The sequence below is a fragment of the Littorina saxatilis genome, linkage group LG11 (genome assembly GCF_037325665.1).
Source record: "Littorina saxatilis isolate snail1 linkage group LG11, US_GU_Lsax_2.0, whole genome shotgun sequence".
In the NCBI taxonomy this organism is placed as follows: Eukaryota; Metazoa; Mollusca; class Gastropoda; order Littorinimorpha; family Littorinidae; genus Littorina; species Littorina saxatilis.
Genome location: NC_090255.1, coordinates 9330846 through 9353743, shown reverse-complemented (window position 1 = coordinate 9353743; position 22898 = coordinate 9330846). Strand labels below are relative to the sequence as shown.

Sequence of the window (22898 nt, the reverse complement as noted above, 5' to 3'; positions counted from 1 at the left end):
GTGTCTCATTATTACATATCTGTTTTGTCGTGTTTATTGCAATTTTTCTTTTTAATTCATGTAACCCTAGGTTTTCTTTAAAATAAATATTGACTTGACTCGCTATGCAGAACCGTCGTCTGCTACGAGAAAGACCTTTTTAAAAAAAATTGATTTCAGTGCTCGTCTGTGTAGACTATACAGTGATGTTAAAATATTTGCACTGGCAGAGTCCCAAATAGTCGAACAATAGTCCGTGATGGTTTGTAAGTATGCATTAAAAAATAATAACCTTGAGTGTGGATCAAGAAAGTGTTTTATTCTGTTAAAAAACAAAAACAAAAAAACAACAATGACAATCGTAAACCGACACAAGGGAAGAAAAAAAAAGTTATACGTGTAAAGATTAATCATTAATCAATCATGGAACACGAATATTGCATTTACATAACTGTTACAAAGACTTTTGATTGTATTCATTTAAAAATAAGTTTCTGGTGGATATAGCATATGGGATAACGTTACGATAGTCATCATGCTTTTGAAATCAAGCTGGCAACGTGTAATACGTGTACTAGGCTTGTTCCATTTTTATTTATTTATATTGAATAACTGATCCCAGATATGATGTGAAGTGCTTAGTTTGCTTGATGAATAAAGGTACATGAAAAGGGAACAACACAATGGCAAACACTAATGAGAAGAAAATAAAGACAGAACAAATTCTTCAAACATACAACAGTAATTTAATAGGAAAATAATGAATATCAGATATTAGAAGGTTATCCTCTTGTATTACAATGTGTGGTAAGAGGTGTACAGACACCTGAATTAATGCTTATATTTTGATAAGAGTCCTTGTTTTAATATTCGCGACTTGTCTCAATTTCAGCAAACACGATCTGTTCGATTGAAGATTTTTGTTAATAATGCTGTTGATTTGTTTGTTTGTTTGTTTGTTTCCTTAACGCCCAGCCGACCACGAAACGCCATATCAGGGCGGTGCTGCTTTGACATATAACGTGCGCCACACACAAGACAGAAGTCGCAGCACAGGCTTCATGTCTCACCCAGTCACATTATTCTGACACCGGACCAACCAGTCCTAGCACTAACCCCATAATGCCAGACGCCAGGCGGAGCAGCCACTAGATTGCCAATTTTAAAGTTTTATGTCTCGACATGTATTTCTCTCTCTCTCGACTGTACACAGAGATAAGAACAGCCTCGCTTTCACCTAGATCCTGCCTAAAAACAATGTTCAGACCTCATGTTCAGACTCGGCGTAATAATACCGAAAGGACTACTTTTTAGCGGTCAAGTTCAGTCGTCCGCATACTCGAAAGTGAAAAAAAGATGAAACGCACGGTTTTGCTACAATATCGGAGGATGAACTGTCGAAGAAGAAAAAGAATCTCGTGCCAACGACTACTCAGAAGACCATCCGAGTTGTCCAGAAGAAGTTCTGAAACACGTCACGTTCCAAATCAAAAGACGACATTCTATTCTCTTACGTCACTATTCTTGGTTTACGGTACCATTCGGCGGCTTTGCTACGAGTATGCCATAGTCTTGGTTGGCCGAGACCTTGAAGTGGAATGCGAGTGATTAGGTTTGTTGATTTTGCTCGGAGAAGGGGTCCGTGTTCAAGCAAGTTTCTTTCTTCTTTGAAAACAAAAACCCTAAGACCAGTGAATGTCGAGATATATATGTTAATTGGATCTGTGATCCAAACATGCCTTTTGGTCAATCTCGATGGCAGTTTATTCCACTCGCCCTACGGGCTTGTGGAATAAACTTCCATCTCGATTGACCAAAAGCCATGTTTGGATCACAGATCCAATTAACGTATAAGGTATGACCCGGCCGGGGTTCGAACCCACGACCTCCCGATCACAGGGCGGACGCCTTACCACTAGGCCACCGTGCCGGTAATGCTGTTGATAATGAAGATAAATGAAATGATTTTCGTCTTCTTTACCAACATTTCATTTGACGTTTTTGTTTGTTTGTTTGTTTGTTTGTTCGACATTCATTTTACTTGTATACTTTTTCGTTCATTGCATATGACCTGTTTGTTTGTTTGTGTGTATGTCTATTTGTTTCTGTGTTTGTTTATTCGACATTTATTTCACATGTATGCATTTTTTTTTTTTTTTTTTTTTTTTGGATTGCAGATGTCCTAACGTGCTGGACGCACCATAACGATGAGTCTAGTTGCACGTTAGCTGAAGGTTACTACTACGACGGTGGCATTTCAAATCACATCAGACTGCTTATTCCTGATGTCACCCCGCGGTTTTCTGGAGTTTATTCCTGCATGTTAAGCATGAACAACTATTCTCTTTCTAATTTTTCTGCGTGCAGTCTGACCGTAAAGGGTGAGTGTTATCTTTAATTGACATGGTTTAATTTATTTTGTTGCCACTAGCTGGTTTAGTCAGCTGTTGTAAGGGAGCGGCAGTGCTGAAAATGGTCTAATTTCTAAAACGAGACGCCAACACAACATAGAACACAACATAAACTTGCACATTGTTCCAACTACCAGATCTGTTCATTTTTACAAAGAAAACACATAGAAAAACGATTTAGATAAATGATTCCCTCTGAATCGTGTCTTATTCAAAGATAAGCGTCACTGAATGTGTAATGTTTTCCTATATGGTTCTTTGAGTAATATGATACTTGATGAATGAAAAAAGAACAGATCTTGAGACCTGTATTAATGTACAGTGTGACCTACGCAAATAATAATTTAGCCTGTGCATATCATGACTGACATAGAGGACGATTATCATTACGTCGATTCCGTGTGAACGAGGTTTTCCCAAACAACCCTTTTTGACACAATCTAAGTGATCTATATTCATTTTTGTGATTATGTAACGCTTTAGGGGATAATTCTACTTATTCCCCCCTCTGCTTCTTTCCCTTTGTAAACTTGTAGGTCTGGTTATTTTTCGGTAACTTACCCAGCAACCCAAATCACTTACCCAATAACAGGCCTGAATCCTCGATACCTACAGGTTTAGGAGCTAGACTTTCTGTGCACTATTTTAGCGATTGAAAAGTTGCGAACGCTCTAATGTTCGAAATATACATCCCTGGAGCAAACAAAACAGACATACTGCATTTAAACTAGCAGCTACAGGCTTGAACACTTGAATTTCCATATACAATCCATGAGTTCGATTTTCTGAATCCAAATCTAACGATCAGTGCAGAGATATTCGCTTAAGATCTCTGATCAGTGCACGCAAATTCCCAAGCCAAGTAACTCTCATATACTCTAGCAACAAGAGTAGTTCCCCTTTCAAATTTCTGCACTCCGTTGCTCTGACAAAAGACTGCAATCCGACGGTCAGTTTTCAACAATATTTCTTTTTATAAACAGACCACACGCAACCAAATGCACTCATCCCATCAATTTGAAGAACATAGAGCGGTGTCATACACTGTTTTGCCCCGGAAAAACGAACTTCATACAGTATTTAACGTTGGAACATGGGTGCAACAGTTCGTCTGCTATTCAATTCGACTAAACCAAATTTCCTTAGCGATACCAAAACATGAACTGAACACACACTATCTGCCTTTAACCACCACAGCAGAATGATAACATAACTGTACCTTATTTTGTTCATATTTTACGACAATTTGAAAATGACGATTAAATCTCTTGCAACAGCGGGCGCGCATGAGTTGCGTTTCTTTTGCCCCCTACTGTACACCTTCTTTAATCCCTTTGTCTATCATCTCTACTAAAATATATTATCTGTACTATGCTGGGACACTGTTTGCTGGCCCCAAAGGTGTCTGTTCATATTTTGATAAACATCTCTCAAGACGTCATATCCGACCTTTTGCAAAAGTTGAGGCTGCAACGTCATTTTTTAATCAAATTGGTTGACATTTTGGTCAAGCAATCTTCTACTATCTTCAAATCACCGCATGTCAAGCACCACATCGGCCCCAGTTTTTTGTCAATAAATGTCTTTGATGGCGTCATATCCGGCTTTTTACAAAAAAGTATTGACATTTTGGTCAAGCAATTTTTGACTAAGTCGCATTTTAGTGTGAAAGCTTACAAATTCATTCAGTAGTTTTCTAATTAAAATCATCAAAATTCTAATGAAATTTAACAGTTCCATGAGAGATTCAGAAATGATTGCATTGTATTTATCATCATTCCCTGAAGAAGAAAAAATATATATGGTATGTTTGGATTAAAAACAAGCTAAGGAAAAACAGGTTGCGTGAAGCAATATCAAACAATAATTATGTCAGTTTGAAACTAAAAGATTAATATTAAAAACCAGCCATCACCGAGACTAAAATTAATGTAATAAGTCTTGGCTAGTAGAAGACCGAGAGGGGTCACACTCGGCTCCGCGAATCATGCAAACGCAGACCTTACCTATTTTGTGTAATGGTGAGCACATTTTTAGAGCAACCTATATATTTTTGGGTTCAGGAAATGATACAAAATAACATGACATATTTTCTAGATCGATAACTCAATCTTTATTTGCAATCATAATATTGCCTAATTAACAAATTTTCATTTATTGTAGGTACATTATGAGAGTAAACATGGCATATCTATACCGAGCAACAAAAGAAACGCGAAAAAAATCGTCATTGTTTGATTGACAAAATCTCCAACAATTATAGAGTTAGAATTATTAAACCACAAAAGTTTGATGAAGGCATGTTTGACCTTGCTTTTGTGTGATTATTTTGATGCTGTGACTGTTTTAACAAACGGGACAAGCAGGTTTGACATTAAGCACATAATGCCCGCTCGCAGCACGTGCAAGTGGAGCAGGAGAAATCTGATGTGTGAGATGTGTTCACTAAGCTTAATGCATCAGCAACCAAAAGAGACCATGGCTCGCTTGCTGCCAGTCTCACTTTTGAAAAACCAGGATGCAAGATTGACACCACCAAAAATATGTCAGGTCGATTTAAAGCTGGGGATGATCCAGACGCGCTGGCATGTGCTTTGAACGTGCATACTATGTCAACAGTCTATCACCTTCAGCAATGTTCTATTGATATTGGAAGCACTGCAGTTATGCAATGCGGTGGATTTTTCGCATTACCCCAAATAAGACAATTAAGATCGCAATTTTCTGCCACAACGTCTTCGAGATCGATTCAATACAGCCACTGACATTACCAGGAACATCATTGGAAGCCACCAGTGTCCCATCAGTGGCCAGAGAGCGCGATGAAGACTGAGTGAGTGAGACATCCAAAATTTCGTTAATGTTAAGCCTGCTTGTCCCGTGTGTGGAAACAGTCGCAACATCAATATAATCACACAACAGCTAGGTCAAACATGCCTTCATCAAAGTTTTGTGGTTTGATAATTCTAACTCCATAATTGTTCGAGATTTTGTCAATCAAACATTGCAGAATTTGTTCTTGTTTCTTTTGTTGCTCGGTATATATGCTACAGGCATTAAGTGAAACCAGGCATTACGCGTAATGCCTGAAATGTTCAGGCAATACGCGTAATGCCTGTGACCACTAGGCATTACACGTAATGCCTAAAAATACCAGGCATTACGCGTAATGCCTAAAATGTGACTCTCAAAATTACGCTTATTGCCTGAAGCAATTCAGGCAATACACATTATACCTCTTGGATGACGGTGAGAACATTTTTAAGGACAAAGTGTTGACAAAATGTCATTGTGTGAATATAGTAACTTGACATTCGATCAAGTGAGCTTTGAAATGATTGCACATTTTTTTTGCGATTATGAGTGATGGTTCGCAATGCAAAATAATGTATTTCTGACATAGTGTTCACCACAGTTTGAATTTCACGTAAGTGTGAGTGCATATCACAATGGAAAGCCGAGGTCCAATATTTCCAGTCGAGTTTTCACCAGTTGCTTATTCGTCACCATGGAGGATAATGAAAAAGAACAATTGTTTACTCGACGTTTGTTTAAACATTATGAAAAGGACGGTAGAAAGTTGCTCCTGAAAGCTGTGTACTTCAGAACAATCAAAGAAGTAAAAGCAGCCTTCAAGAAAACAACAAAGTCACGTCATGAATATCATCTCTTGGGAAAGTAAGTGATGTGTGGTGTTTGTCAAAAACAGATTTGAGTGTTGGTATTCAGCTCTACGTCTATCGTGAAACAATACTGAAACCGGGTTATCTCTAATGCTGTCTCTGATAGAGTAATTGACACATAATTATAATGTCAAAGGGAGGTAACAACAAGTCGCGTAAGGCGAAATAACTACATTTAGTCAAGCTGTGGAACTCACAGAATGAAACTGAACGTAGTCCGCCGCTAGTGCAAAAGGCAGTGAAAGTGACGAGCCTGTTTGGCGCGGTAGCGATTGCGCTGTGCTTCATAGCACGCTTTACTGTACCTCTCTTCGTTTTAACTTTCTGAGCGTGTTTTTTATCCAAACATATCATATCTATATGTTTCTGGAATCAGGAACCGACAAGGAATAAGATGAAATAGTTTTTAAAACGATTTCGGAAATTTAATTTTGATCATAATTTTTATATTTTCAATTTTCAGAGCTTGTTTTTAATCCAAATATAACATATGTATATGTTTTTGGAATCAGAAAATGACGAAGAATAAGATGAAATTGTTTTTGGATCGTTTAATAAAAAAATAATTTTAATTACAAGTTTCCGATTTTTAATGACCATGCAAACTCACTCATTAGTTTTTAAGCCACCAAGCTGAAATGCAATACCAAACCCCGGCCTTTGTCGAAGATTGCTTGGCCAAAATTTCAATCAATTTGATTGAAAAATGAGGGTGTGACAGTGCCGCCTCAACTTTTACAAAAAGCCGGATATGACGTCATCAAAGGTAGTTATCGAAAAAAAGAAAAAACCGTCAGGGGATATCATACCCAGGAACTCTCATGTCAAATTTCATAAAGATCGGCCCAGTAGTTTAGTCTGAATCGCTCTACACACACACACAGACAGACAGACAGACAGACAGACACACACGCACACACACACACACACACACACACACACACACACATACACCACGACCCTCGTCTCGATTCCCCCCTCTATGTTAAAATATTTAGTCAAAACTTGACTAAATATAAACAAGTCGCGTAAGGCTAAAATACAATATTTAGTCAAGTAGCTGTCGAACTCACAGAATGAAACTGAACGCAATGCCATTTTTCAGCAAGACCGTATACTCGTAGCATCGTCAGTCCACCGCTCATGGCAAAGGCAGTGAAATTGACAAGAAGAGCGGGGTAGTAGTTGCGCTAAGAAGGATAGCACGCTTTTCTGTACCTCTCTTTGTTTTAACTTTCTGAGCGTGTTTTTAATCCAAACATATCATATCTATATGTTTTTGGAATCAGGAACCGACAAGGAATAAGATGAAAGTGTTTTTAAATTGATTTGGACAATTTAATTTTGATAATAATATTTATATATTTAATTTTCAGAGCTTGTTTTTAATCCGAATATAACATATTTATATGTTTTTGGAATCAGCAAATCATGGAAAATAAGATAAACGTAAATTTGGATCGTTTTATAAATTTTTATTTTTTTTTTTACAATTTTCAGATTTTTAATGACCAAAGTCATTAATTAATTTTTAAGCCACCAAGCTGAAATGCAATACCGAAGTCCGGGCTTCGTCGAAGATTACTTGACCAAAATTTCAACCAATTTGGTTTAAAAATGAGGGCGTGACAGTGCCGCCTCAACTTTCACGAAAAGCCGGATATGACGTCATCAAAGACATTTATCAAAAAAATGAAAAAAACGTTCGGGGATTTCATACCCAGGAACTCTCATGTCAAATTTCATAAAGATCGGTCCAGTAGTTTAGTCTGAATCGCTCTACACACACACACACACGCACACACGCACGCACATACACCACGACCCTCGTTTCGATTCCCCCTCGATGTTAAAATATTTAGTCAAAACTTGACTAAATATAAAAAGGCTTAGTACACTGACTGTATCGTTCTTGCTGGAACAAAAACAGATAATAAGAAAATTGCGTTGTGTTATCTCACATACCGGGGCTGTTGAAAGCTACGATATCAAATTATTATTAATGTTCGCTTGAGAAACACTGTGTAAACGGGGTTTTTTTTCTCATAAGGAAGATTTGTTATTATTATTCGACGTAAGTTGTTCACGATCTTCAGTAGTTTGAATGTAGCGCTCGGGTACATTGACATGTTGTTTTAGCAAGATGAATTCAATCTGGACCCTGTCCTACGTGAACCCCACTTTACCAGTCTTTGTGCGCAGAGTGTCAGAAGAAGAAGAAACGAGCGTGCGTCAAAGGTTGTTGTTCGACCGATTCTATCAAACGATATTCAGGCATTACACATAATGCCTGCTGGTTTCACTTAATGCCTGTAACAGGTTTCAGGCATTACGTGTAATGCCTGACAATGATTTTCAGGCATTACACGTAATGCCTGGTATTTTTAGGCATTACGTGTAATGCCTAGTGGTCACAGGCATTACGCGTAATGCCTTAACATTTCAGGCATTACGCGTAATGCCTGGTTTCACTTAATGCCCGTAACATATATAGTTTTGGATACAAAAAATAATAAAGAATACGACTAAATCAGTCTAAGGTCGATTATTCAAATTTTAATTTAAATGAACATTTTCAGATTTGTAATGACCAAACTCGTTAATCAATTTTTAAGTTTCCAAATTGAATGCAATCCCATAGTTTGGGCTTTGTCGAAGATTGCTCAACCAAAATGTCAATCAATTTGATCGAAAATTGAGGGTGTGATCGACTGTCACAGTTTGGTGACACCAGAAGGGAAGGGACTCTGTCAGGGTTATTAGGACGGGTGCCGCCTTTCTCAAATATTCGTTTCGCACGCCTGTGCTTAGCCAGCCAGCTAAACTGAGCGCGCGGGTGACAAATCTTTGCAGGGGTCACCCAGTTTCTCACAGCGAGTTATGGACCAATAAAACTTGAACTTGAACTTGAACTTGACAGATTGGGATGTTTCTCCCCGTTCGCTTGAAGAAAGCCGGTACGATAAGACGTATCGTTAGGTATCCGGACGACCGGTTTGAAGTTTCAACACGTGGAACATCTGGGTTTTCACGTGCCTGCTTTCACGCCGTAGACGGTCGGCTGCATTAGGAAAAGCCTACGCACTAACTTTCACCGATGAAGAGCAACGCCGGGTGAGTTTCTGCACAAAATCGTCTCTGTTTTCTCCAAAATGACATATCATCACAATACTGGCGTTTGTAATATAGGTCCCTGCTTCGACCTAAGGTGTTATAGCATCACATCATCGATTTTATTCTTTTGTGTAAGTGCATGTGCTAATTGCAGTTAAGTCCACGTAAAGTGAAATGTTATTGAATTAAATTAAAGCTTTTTATGATTTTAACTTTTGTGAAAAATCATAGCAATTTCAAAATCAATTTTCCAAAACATATTTACAAACAACATGAAAAAGTGTAGCATCAAATTATAGCACAGCAGGGCACTGCTGGCCGATTGTCTCCCCTGCCCTTCTGTTGGGTCAACAAAGGGGCTAAATACGAATGTACAAAAACATGAAAAAGTTCAGCATCAAATACAACTGTACAAAAACATGAAAAAGTTAGCATCAAATAGCACAGCAGGGCACTGCTGACCGATTGTCTCCCCTGCCCTTCTGTTGGGTCAAACACAGGGGCAAAAAAAAACAACAAATGTACAAAACATGAAAAAGTTAGCATCAAATACAACTGTACAAAAACATGAAAAGGTTAGCATCAAATAGCACAGCAGGGCACTGCTGACCGATTGTCTCCCTTACCCTTCTGTTGGGTCAAGCGAAGGGATTAAATGTAGCAAATTAACCTTTGCCGTGCTTCCTGGGTTCACCTGTACCCAGAGACACACTAAAATCATTGTAACTCTGGAACCTATAAAGGTATCGTTTTGAAATTTTAAGTATCTCTCACACACCTAATTTGCTCTCTGTCTGCAAATTTTTAGTGTGTACATGACAACACATTAAAATTAATTGATTATGATAATTTACATAAACACTACCGATGGCGCGGGTTCACACAAACCCATACTTTTAAAGAGTAGTAGTGATTGTAACTATCCCTCTGCCGACGGCGCGGGTTCTGCTACACCCATAATTACCAAAGCGGCGGAACAGTGTCTGTCTGCCTGTTTGTCTCCAAGAGACTGTCTGTCTCTCTGTCTGTCTGTCCGTATCTCTCTGTCTGTTGTCAGTTGCTCTGTCTGTCTGTCTGTCTATCTGTCTATCCGTCTATCTGACTGTCTGTCTATCTGACTGTCTGTCTCTGTCTCTCTCTCTGTCTCTCTCTCTCTTAGTCTCTCTCTCTGTCTCTCTCTCTGTCTCTCTTTCTTAGTCTCTCTCTCTCTTTCTTAGTATCTCTCTCTCTTTCTTAGTCTCTCTCTCTCTCTCTCTTTCTTAATCTCTCTCTCTCTTTCTTAGTCTCTCTCTCTCTTTCTTAGTCTCTCTCTCTCTCTTTCTTAGTCTCTCTCTCTTTCTTAGTCTCTCTCTCTCTCTTTCTTAGTCTCTCTCTCTCTCTCTTTCTTAGTCTCTCTCTCTCTCTTTCTTAGTCTCTCTCTCTTTCTTAGTCTCCCTCTCTCTCTTTCTTAGTCTCTCTCTCTCTCTTTCTTCGTCTCTCTCTCTCTCTTTCTTAGTTTCTATCTCTCTCTCTTTCTTAGTCTCTCTCTCTATCTTTCTTAGTCTCTCTCTCTCTTTCTTAGTCTCTCTTTCTTAGTCTCTCTCTCTCTTTCTTAGTCTCTCTCTCTCTCTTTCTTAGTCTCTCTCTCTTTCTTAGTCTCTCTCTCTTTCTTAGTCTCTCTCTCTCTCTCTTTCTTAGTCTCTCTCTCTCTTTCTTAGTCTCTCTCTCTCCCTTTCTTAGTCTCTCTCTCTCTCTTTCTTAGTCTCTCTCTCTCTTTCTTAGTCTCTCTCTCTCTTTCTTAGTCTCTCTCTCTCTTTCTTAGTCTCTCTCTCTCTTTCTTAGTCTATCTCTTTCTTAGTCTCTCTCTCTCTCTTTCTTTGTCTCTCTCTCTCTCCGAGTCTTTCTTAGTCTCTCTTTCTCTCTCTCTTTCTTAGTCTCTCTCTCTCTCTTTCTTAGTCTTTCTCTCTCTCTCTCGTTCTTAGTCTCTCTCTCTCTCTCTTTCTTAGTCTCTCTCTCTTTCTTAGTCTCTCTCTCTCTCTTTCTTTGTCTCTCTCTCTCTCCGAGTCCTTCTTAGTCTCTCTTTCTCTCTCTCTTTCTTAGTCTCTCTCTCTCTCTCTTTCTTAGTCTCTCTCTCTCTCTCGTTCTTAGTCTCTCTCTCTCTCTCTTTCTTAGTCTCTCTCTCTCTCTTTCTTAATCTCTCTCTCTCTTTCTTAGTCTCTCTCTCTTTCTTAGTCTCCCTCTCTCTCTCTTTCTTAGTCTCTCTCTCTCTCTTTCTTAGTCTATCTCTCTCTCTTTCTTAGTCTCTCTCTCTTTCTTAGTCTCTCTCTCTCTCTTTCTTAGTCTCCCTCTCTCTCTCTTTCTTAGTCTCTCTCTCTTTTTTAGTCTCTCTCTCTTTCTTAATCTCTCTCTTTCTTAGTCTCTATCTCTCTTAGTCTCTCTCTCTCTCTTTCTTAGTCTCTCTCTCTCTTTCTTAGTCTCTCTCTCTCTCTTTCTTAGTCTCCCTCTCTTTCTTAGTCTCTCTCTCTCTCTCTCTTTCTTAGTCTCTCTCTCTCTCTTTTTCTCTCTCTCTTTCTTAGTCTCTCTCTCTTTCTTAGTCTCTCTCTCTTTCTTAGTCTTTCTCTCTCTCTCTTTCTTAGTCTCTCTCTCTTTCTTAGTCTCTCAGTCTCTCTCAGTCTCTCCCTCCCCCTCTCCCTCCACCTCTCCCTCCCCTGCAAGAAGTCGGTGAAGGGAGAAACTCGATGCACCCACTGATCATGAAGTAGCGCTGTGGGTTTCCCTGAACCCACCCCGTCGTTAGAGAAATAAACGGTAAAAACCCTCTTTCAAATGTATGGGTTCAGACAAACCCGCATCGTCGTTAGAGAAATACACGGTAAAAACCCTCTTTCAAATGTATGGGTTCAGACAAACCCGCATCGTCGGGAGTGTGTAGTCAAAAGCGGCATCCGGCAAAGGTTAAACATCAACTTGCCAAAATATATTTACCAAGGAATGAGAAGAAAATGTTTAGCGTCAGTAGCCCAGCAGAGCAGCGGACTTATTGTCTCCCCTGCCCTACTGTTGGGTGAAACAAAGGGGGCCCTTTGCGGGTCGCAAAAACGATTGAGGCAGACCTACAGAAACAGATACAAATCGAGAAAGAGCCCGGGGATTACTTCCCTCGACCTGACCCTAAGGATCAACCAGGTTAGTATGTAAACCGAAAAAAAAAACAAGTCGCGTAAGGCGAAAATACAATATTTAGTCAAGTAGCTGTCGAACTCACAGAATGAAACTGAACGCAACGCAGCAAGACCGTATTCTCGTAGCATCGTCACTCCACCGCCCGTGGCAAAGGCAGTGCCCGTGGAATTGACAAGAAGAGCGGGGTATTCGTTGCGCTGAGAAGGATAGCACGCTTTTCTGTACCTCTCTTCGTTTTAACTTTCTGAGCGTGTTTTTAATCCAAACATATCATATCTATATATTTTTGGAATCAGGAACCGACAAGGAATAAGATGAAAGTGTTTTTAAATTGATTTCGAAAAAAAATATTTTATAATAATTTTTATATATTTAATTTTCAGAGCTTGTTTTTAATCCGAATATAACATATTTATATGTTTTTGGAATCAGCAAATAATGGAGAATAAGATAAACGTAAATTTGGATCGTTTTATAAATTTTTATTTTTTTTTACAATTTTCAGATTTTTAATGACCAAAGTCATTAATTAATTTTTAAGCCACCAAGCTGAAATGCAATACCGAACCCCGGGCTTCGTCGAAGATTACTTGACCAAAATGTCAACCAATTTGGTTGAAAAATGAGGGCGTGACAGTGCCGCCTCAACTTTCACGAAAAGCCGGATATGACGTCATCAAAGACATTTATCAAAAAAATGAAAAAAACGTATGGGGATTTCATACCCAGGAAACTCTCATGTCAAATTTCATAAAGATCGGTCCTGTAGTTTAGTCTGAATCGCTCTACACACACACACACACACACACACCGTCACACACACACACACACACACGCACGCACGCACATACACCACGACCCTCGTTTCGATTCCCCCTCGATGTTAAAATATTTAGTCAAAACTTGACTAAATATAAAAAGAATGCCAGCTGCCACAGTCGCGGGCTACTCAACCCAAACCACTCAGGGCGAAGGGAAGTAGGCTGTGGACCGATGCGATCTGTGAACTAAAGCTTAAGCTTCGGTTCCGGACCTGTCAATGACGGTACTGCACCGAAGCTCAAACGGTGGTGTCAGCTCACCCTGGCATGGCATGCAAGAAAAACAACAACAGCGAAATGTACAGCAGGAAACTGATCGGAACATACGAATTATCTCTCTTGACTATTACAATGGACGTCAACCAGCGACATGAAACAAAGCTCCAGCGCCTGATCCGAACATACAGATTATCTCTCTTGACTATTACAATGGACATCAACCAGCGACATGAAACAAAGCTCCAGCTCCACAAAGTTACAAAATGCATGCCTCCATGATTGATAAAATGGAGGAGGGGTGGGTGGTGGAAAAATTTTCACCAAATACAAAAACTTGACCTTTCAGCTTGCTGGACTTGCGTAGTGACGCTAAGCTAAGCTGTGCGCGGGGCACTGTCCGCCGCATCGGTCAGTTCCAACGGTCCGCTACGAGCCAATCAAAGAAAGGCGCATGCAATCACACAAACTGCCCATCGCCACGCTCGCGTGGCGAGAAGCTCTTTTGTGTAAGTGCATGTGCTAACAAACTGAATTACAGCTGGTTACTGTCCATCAGAGCTGTACTGAACGCGCACTCATCCGCTCGTTCCATTCTTATCAGTCACTCAAACAAATTAAATGTCCACACCAGCTGTTTGCAGTTAAGTCCACGTAAAGTGAAATGTTATTGAATTAAATTAAAGCTTTTTATGATTTTAACTTTTGTGAAAAATCATAGCAATTTCAAAATCAATTTTCCAAAACATATTTACAAAAAACATGAAAAAGTTTAGCATCAAATTATAGCACAGCAGGGCACTGCTGGCCGATTGTCTCCCCTGCCCTTCTGTTGGGTCAACAAAGGGGCCATAAACACTTCCCTTTTGCCTTAAAAAAGAAGTGTTGACCCCAAAGAAGGTAGGGAATGAGATGGACTGAACTGCAAAATACCTGAGCTTGCTTTTAACTGTACACAATGCAAAAATACACAGTTCTGGACTTTCGTTATCTCCCGTGTCTCGGGGCGATCTTTTGTGTCCGTGAAGTACCAGGCCTGAGAACCCTCGAGACCTGCAACATAAGAAAACAACACCGCGGCAGAGAAAAGCTTGTGTATTGCATATCCAGTAACGTAAAGTTCAGTGTACCAATGATGGACTGCAGATCTCTTAACTGTACTTTTTTGTTTTCGCAGGCAAGCCTGAATAGCAGTTGGACATTTGGCTAACTTGTCTAGCGGGAGTCTGATCCCCATTCGTCCACCACTGTGGGATCGTCTAAAGCTGACTTCAAATTTTTTGGGTTTGACCTAGGCTAAAGAACCCTTGTAGCCAATGTCGAAACCATCCCTAAAAACCTGAAACTAATCTGTTGGCGAGATCCGGCCTGTAGCCTTCGAGCCACTTTTGCAATGGCTCACTTTGAACCGGTTTTGGGCCCGCCCCAACTTCTGTTTGATTCTTAATGGTACCAGTGATGGTAGGCCCAGCGCGGCTGATGTAAACCCTCCAGACGTACCTGCTATGCGTTCGGTGACTGCAAACGTGGCTGCAGTGCAGGCTTGGGTGGCCAGGTCCTCGCCAGGTCCGCCGACTGTTGGGGTGTCTGGCTTGTTGTTGGGGCGTCAGTGTTGGCCGGTCCTGCCATTTGATTGGGCTGGGGCGTCTGGCAGGTGTCCCTGACCTGAGCCGCAACTGCCGCCTGCCCGCTGCTTCAATTTTTCCCTCCAACGCCTGGAGGAGCTGGGCCATCCCAGGAGGTGGTGTCCCTTGTGCCTCTGTAGCCACTGTCTGTGCTGAGGTTGGGCTGGAGGATCCCCTGTCGTCGTCTTTGTGGCCCTCTTATTTGCCGGCCGTGTCTGCCTATTCTGGGCTGCAGGTCCAGGGCGGGTAGGCTTGTGTTTTGGCATCAAACCGACTGAGGAGAGAGCATCTTTGATCGTAAGTACTGGCTTAAACTGTCCATAACCGAGCTTACTACAGGCTGCTGGTGCCCAGGCAACTGGAATAAAAATGGTTAAAACAACCAGGTTGTTGGCGCTCAGGCAACTGGAATTAACGTGGTTAAAACAACCAAGCTGTTGGTGCTCAGGCAACTGGAATTAAAGTGGTTAACACAACCAGGCTGTTGGTGCTCAGGCAACTGGAATTAAAGTGGTTAACACAACCAGGCTGTTGGTGCTCAGGCAACTGGAATTAAAGTGGTTAACACAACCAGGCTGTTGGTGCTCAGGCAACTGGAATAAAAGTGGTTAACACCACGAGGCTGTTGGTGCTCAGGCAACTGAAATAAAAGTGGTTAAACTGAGTTTCATGCGAAAAACGTGTGGCTGTGTTTCAAGCGCACTCAAAACGGCTGTGTTTCAAGCACCTAAAAACTGTGGCTGTGTTTCAAGCGCACATAAACTGGCTGTGTTTCAAGCGCCGAAAAGTTGTGGCTGTGTCTCAAGCGCACGCAAAATGACTGTTTCAAGCACATCAAAATTGTGGCTGTGTTTCAAGCGCACATAAACTGGCTGTGTTTCAAGCGCAGAAACGTTGTGGCTGTGTCTCAAGCGCACGCAAAAAGGCTGTGTTTCAAGCACATCAAACTTGTGGCAGTGTTTCAAGCACATGAAAATTGTGGCTGTGTTTCAAGCGCACATACACTGGCTGTGTTTCAAGCGCAGCAAACTGGTGGCTGTGTTTCAAGCGCACCAAAACACGATTGGAGCTGTGGCTGTTGGTGCCCAGGCAACTGGAATTAAGTGGTTAAAACAATGAGGCTGTTGGTGCTCAGGCAACTGGAATTAAACTGGTTAACACCCAAGCTGTTGGTGCTAAGGCAACTGGAATTAACGAGGTTAACACAACCAAGCTGTTGGTGCTCAGGCAACTGAAATAAAAGTGGTTAAACTGAGTTTCATGCAGAAACATGTGTGGCTGTGTTTCAAGCGCACTCAAAATGGCTGTGTTTCAAGCACCTACAAATTGTGGCTGTGTTTCAAGCGCACATAAACTGGCTGTGTTTCAAGCGCAGAGAAGTTGTGGCTGTGTCGCAAGCGCACGCAAAATAGCTGTGTTCCGAGCACATACAAATTGTGGCTGTGTTTCAAGCGCACACAAAACACGATTGGAGCCGTGGCTGCTGGTGCCCCGGCAACTGGAATTAAGTGGTTAAAACAATGAGGCTGTTGGTGCTCAGGCAACTGGAACTAAACTGGTTAACACAACCAAGCTGTTGGTGCTCAGGCAACTGGAATTAAAGTGGTTAACACAACCAGGCTGTTGGTGCTCAGGCAACTGAAATAAAAGTGGTTAAACTGAGTTTCATGCAGAAAAATGTGTGGCTGTGTTTCAAGCGCACTCAAAATGGCTGTGTTTCAAGCAAATTATGGCTGTGTTTCAAACGCACATAAACTGGCTGTGTTTCAAGCGCAGAAAAGTTGTGGCTGTGTCTCAAGCGCACGCAAAATGGCTGTGTTTGAAGCACATACAAATTGTGGCTGTGTTTCAAGCGCACACAAAACACGATTGGAGCTGTGGCTGCTGGTGCCCAGGCAACTGGAATTAAGTGGTTAAGACAATGGGCTGTTGGTGCTCAGGAAACTGGAATTAAACTGGTTAACACAACCAAGCTGTCGGTGCTCTGGCAACTGGAATTAAAGTGGTTAACACAACCAGGCAGTTGGTGCTCAGGCAACTGAAATCAAAGTGGTTAAACTGAGTTTCATGCAGCAAAACGTGTGGCTGTGTTTCAAGCGCACTCAAAATGGCTGTGTTTCAAGCACCTAAAAATTGTTGCTGTGTTTCAAGCGCACATAAACTGGCTGTGTTTCAAGCGCAGAAAAGTTGTAGCTGTGTCTCTAGCGCACGCAAAATGGCTGTGTTTAAAGCACATAAAAATTGTGGCTGTGTTTCAAGCGCACACAAAATTAACACGATTGGAGCTGTGGCTGCTGGTGCCCAGGCAACTGGAATTAAGGGGTTAAAACAATGAGGCTGTTGGTGCTCAGGCAACTGGAATTAAACTGGTTAACACCACCAAGCTGTTGGTGCTCAGGCAACTGGAATTAAAGTGGTTAATGTGTGTTTTGAGCCATAGAAAACCCCTTGGCTGTGTTCCACCTCAGCTACCCGTGCCCCCATACCGACACACCAAAGCTAAAGTTCTCAGTGGATCTTTTTCAAATTTGGACACCGTATTCAGCTACACCCCGGACACAATATCATCGATATAGATATTTCAACACGTGTTCTCAGCGCGCAGCGCTGAACCGATTTTGGTTTTTGTGTTCATCAGTTTCACCATTATAAGTAACTCTTCCTTATCTTCTCCAGTGTTTTGCGTTTATCTCCCTTCCTTCGTGTGGCTTCAATCCATATTCCCGTTTGTAAGTTACTATTTTTAGAATGTCACTGCGCTGTCCAGAACGCTTCCCTTGCACCCGTAAGTTGTTCTTACTGTCAAAGTGAAAAGGTCGAATCAATTTATAGCCACGCGAAAAATACACTCTCACCTATCTCTATATATTTATAGATATGGATATACATATATATACTGTTCAAAAAAAGAAACGCATAGTTGCTACTTGCCAAATTTGTTTTATTTTTCGAAAAAATTAACAGAAAATCCAATATTTAGATTATTTGTTTGAAATTTGGTATGGACACAGTTGAATGCACACACAGTTCATTTGCATCTTCAAATCAATCAGTCAATCAATACGATTGGGTGCCGAGGCTGTCAAGTCAGTAGGGGGTGTGACTGCCTTGAGCAGCAACAACTGCCCGGCACCTTCTGGGCATGGACTGGATCAGATGCCGGATATCTTGCTGTGGGATGGTGTCCCACTCCTCCTGAAGTGCCTGCAATAGATCGCGGTGATTTGCCGGCGCTTCTTCTCGCCTGCGCACACGTCTGTCCAATTCATCCCAGAGGTGTTCTATCGGGTTCATGTCTGGCGACATGGATGGCCAGGGAAGCACCTGGACATGGTGGTCGGTGAGGAACTGGGTGGTGAGTCGTGCTGTGTGCGGGCGAGCGTTGTCCTGCTGGAATATGGCATCCTGGTCAGCCAGAAGAGGAAGGGCGTGTGGGCGCAGAATTTCCTCCACGTATCGCTGGGCAGTTATGCGCCCTTGGACGTGCACCAGGGTGCTCCTTCCAGCGGTATTGATCGCCCCCCACACCATGACGCCTCCACCACCATGAACGAGTGCCTCATCCAAACAGTTGGGCGCGTAACGTTCGTTTACTCTCCGGTAGACCCTCCTCCGACCATCATGTCGCTGGAGCAGGAAGTAGGACTCGTCGCTGAACCACACGTGTCTCCAGTGATTCCGGACGGTCCAGCGAAGGTGCTGGTTGCCCCACTGCACTCGGTTCTGGCGATGGAGGCGGGTGAGGACAGCTCCTCTGTGAGGTCTGCGAGCTCTCAAACCAGCTTCATGCAGGCGGTTCCGCACGGTCTGGTCCGATAATCGGTGTGGCCCGGGGAGAGCCTGGACAGAAGATGAGGCCGACAGGAAACGATTCCGGAGGTGGCGGAGCCGTATGAAGCGGTCGTGAGCAGCAGTTGTCGCCCTTGGTCTTCCCGCTCGTGGCAAGTCAGCAACGGAGCCAGTGGCTTGAAACCTGACCCACAGTCTACTGATGGTGCTCTGGGACACGTGGAAGTGCCTGGCGATTGCACTTTGACTTTGGCCTGCTTGTAAACGACCCAATGCAATTTGGCGGTCTTCTCTGCTCAATCGGGTCATCTTTCGTCGCTGAATTGTCGTCTGATTCCTTTGTGGCGAACAATCCGCTTTTATGGGTTTTGGAAGACATGGTGAGAGCTCAATATTCCCCGAGTTTCACGAGATTACACTGAAGCATGACGAGTGGTCATGCCAAATGAGCAATTTTGACATTGTAGCCACTGATAACGCACGCGTCACGTGCAGAGCTCACTTGTGGCAATGGACGAAAAGTCGACGACCAGATAAACATTTTCTGCAGTTTGGTGGATATCCTTGTATCCATATAACTAAATCAACCAAATATTACAAGCTATGCGTTTCTTTTTTTGAACAGTATATATACGGCTTCTCTGTGTGTGTGTGTGTGTGTGTGTGTGTGTGTGTGTGTGTGTGTGTGTGTGTGTGTTTGTGTGTGTGTGTGGGCAAAAACCTGTGTATTGTAGAGTTCTGTTTGTGATGTGGTCTAGCGGCTTTTGTCTGTCTGTATGTTCTGGCATTTGAGAAGCCACAGCAGATAATATAGGGCTAAGAAATAAGCTCTAAAATTCTCAATCCCGTTTGACAGGACTTCGCCTTCAAAGGTGATTGTGATGAACCGCCACGCTGTCTGTCTCTGTCTCGCGATTCACCCCGGCGAATTCACCATTCCCAGTAACTCTTCCTTATCTTCTCCAGTGTTTTGCGCCTTCGTGTGGCTTCAATCCATATTCCCGTTTCTAAGTTACTATTTTTAGAATGTCACTGCGCTGTCCAGAACGCTTCCCTTGCACCCGTAAGTTGTTCTTACTGTCAAAGTGAAAAGGTCGAATCAATTTATAGCCACGCGAAAAATACACTGTCACCTATCTCTATATATTTATAGATATACTGTAGATATATACATATATATATATACGGCTTCTCTGTGTGTGTGTGTGTTTGTGTGTGTGTGTGGGCAAAAACCTGTGGATTGTAGAGTTCTGTTTGTGATGGGGTCTAGCGGTTTTTGTCTGTCTGTATGTTCTGGCATTTGAGAAGCCACAACAGATAATATAGGGCTAAGAAATAAGCTCTAAAATTCTCAATCCCGTTTGACAGGACTTCGCCTTCAAAGGTGATTGTGGTGAACCGCCACGCTGTCTGTCTCTGTCTCGCGATTCACCCCGGCGAAGCCGGGTATTCCTCTAGTACATATATATATGTGCACGTCCTAGATACTGGGAAATACTATGGGTTGTCAACTTTGAATGACTGTCACAATATCTCTGAGCAATGGATGACAAAGGGGATGCTTTGATGTCAAAGGGGATGGATTTGACTTACTGTAACAACCAAGTTTGGGTTTCCAAACATTGCTGTGGGTTTTAAACGATTTAATTTTTAGCCAAAATGCCCCCAAAACAGCACCTAAAACTGGGACAAAAATACACCAGTCTGTGTTGCAGCTGTACATAATGGAGAATAAAGCTCTGTGAATTTTATTGTGATGTTTATGGGTCAGCTGAAGGATTATTCTCGACATACACACTCAAGAATTACATCTATTTTTCTTCTTCTGGGAGTTTGATCGGCAAAGAAAACACGTAATCGTGGGTTACCGTCGTTTCCGGTTTCAATTTCATCAAAAAATGCGATCTGCTGAACAAAAGAAACCTCAAAGTTATTCAAAGTCATTATTTATTTATTTCAACAACATTTAGGTTTTCAAAACACAGCACTACGGTAGGAAACAAATTTATTTCAGCTTATAATCGCGCTTGAATGTACCCCACCCTTGTTTCGTTTCCATCTGTAACCCACGAAAGCATGGCCACAGCAGACGACAAATCCCGCATTGCCTATCACACACGCGTTGTGAGATCGCGGGAACACCGTCGAAAGTTCCATTCATCACGTTTGACCCGGTCATGTGAATAGACAATGAGAATTTATCCACCCAATCGTATTCGTTTCCGGTTTTTGAGACGTAACTCACGACAGACCACGCTGTATCTTTACTGTTTGAGACCTGTAAAATCTTTTTTGACAATTGTAGCATATATTCATCGACGAATTTTGCGATATTTTGCTGATTAAAGCTTGATCTGGTGCAAAGTTTGAGCAGCACATGTGTTCTCATGATCGGCGCCATTATGAAATTTTCGATTCTTCTGCAACGCACGATCGACAATCGATTAATTCTCTCATTTAGGATTGTCGCTTATGGAAACTTGAAAATTTCAAACTTTCATGTATGCATAGTTATTTATCTATGTAGTCCACATGCAATAATCAAGTTTTAGTTCTTTTCTTTGGAAATAAAAGACATTACGAACTATGGTTTCCATGAAACTCACGACAGTATTATCTCTATACACATAAACCCAGTGAGCACAGATCGAAAACTTTTTGCTCACTTAAATCTTTCTATCATGTATTAAAACCCAAAAGGGTGCCCAAAACGCTAGTTGCTACATTTGACCTACAAAAAAACCTTTTGCGCCTGGACATTGCGTGGGTTACGGTTTCCACTTTCTACTTCGATCTAGTTAACTTATGGAAACTTGTAATTTCAAACTTTCATGTTTGCATATTTATTTATCAATGTTGTCCACATGCAAATTGCAATAATCAAGTTTTAGTTCTTTTCTTTGGAAATAAAAGACATTACAAACTATGGTTTCCATGTAACTCACGACAGTATTATCTCTATACACATAAACCCAGTGAGCACAGATCGAAAACTTTTTGCTCACTTAAATCTTTCTATCATGTATTAAAACCCAAAAGGGTGCCCAAAAGGCTAGTTGCTACATTTGACCTACAAGAAAAACTTTTGCACCTGGAAATTGCGTGGGTTACGGTTTCCACTTTCTACTTCGATCTAGTTAACTTATGGAAACTTGTAATTTCAAACTTTCATGTTTGCATATTTATTTATCAATGTTGTCCACATGCCACATGCAATAACTGAGCTAAAGTTCTTTCCTGTGGGATATTGAAGCCTAAAGTGGAAACCATGTAACCCACGACATAGAGCGTACTGCATGTGTCTAATTGTCATTTCTAAAGAAACCCCGATATGAAAGGTCCTCTCTTTGACAGAAAAAGATACAGGCATGTCTTTTGCACTTAAAAAAGAGTATTTTACTCAATTCAGTCCTACTTTTTTTCCTGGTGTCCATGTCCCATAGTTGTGACCCAGTATCTAGGATGTGCACATATATATATATAGAGAGAGAGAGAGAGAGAGAGAGAGAGAGAGAGAGAGAGAGAGAGAGAGAGGGAGGGAGAGAGAGAGAGAGAGAGAGAGGGAGAGAGAGAGAGAGAGAGAGAGGGAGAGAGAGAGAGAGAGAGAGGGAGAGAGAGAGGGAGGGAGAGAGAGAGAGAGAGAGGGAGAGAGAGAGAGAGAGAAGGAGGGACGGAGAAAGAGAGAGAGAGAGGGAGGGACGGAGAGAGAGAGAGAAGGAGGGACGGAGAAAGAGAGAGAGGGAGGGACGGAGAGAGAGAGATAGAGAGAGAAAGAGAGAGAGAGAGAGAAAGAGTGAGAAAGAGTGAGAGATAGAGAGAGAGAAGGAGGGACGGAGAAAGAGAGAGAGAGAGAGAAACTGAAACTGAACTTTATTACCAAAGGATAGAGGTTTTAGGCAAAGCCTAATCTTACAACCTGTCCCTTATACAAACACTTAATACAGACGCACATAATATAGATAGTAAAATTGACAAGGTTATTGTTACTTACAGACGTACATAATGTAAATAGTAATAAGAAAGGGGTTATGGTTTTGTATACACATTCAAAAATGGGAAAAACAATATAGGGTGGAAATTGCAGCATAGTTGCAATAA

The 22898-nt window shown here is 41.6% G+C and overlaps 1 protein-coding gene across 1 annotated transcript in view; it reads left to right on the top strand.

Annotated features, from left to right (window-relative positions):
• LOC138980657 (uncharacterized) overlaps window positions 1–22898 on the top strand; it is a 64835-nt gene that overhangs the window by 8966 nt on the left and 32971 nt on the right. Inside the window, exon 3 of the mRNA XM_070353567.1 lies at window positions 2157–2360. Coding sequence (XP_070209668.1) covers window positions 2157–2360 — 204 coding nt within the window. The remainder of the gene's footprint in view (window positions 1–2156; window positions 2361–22898) is intronic.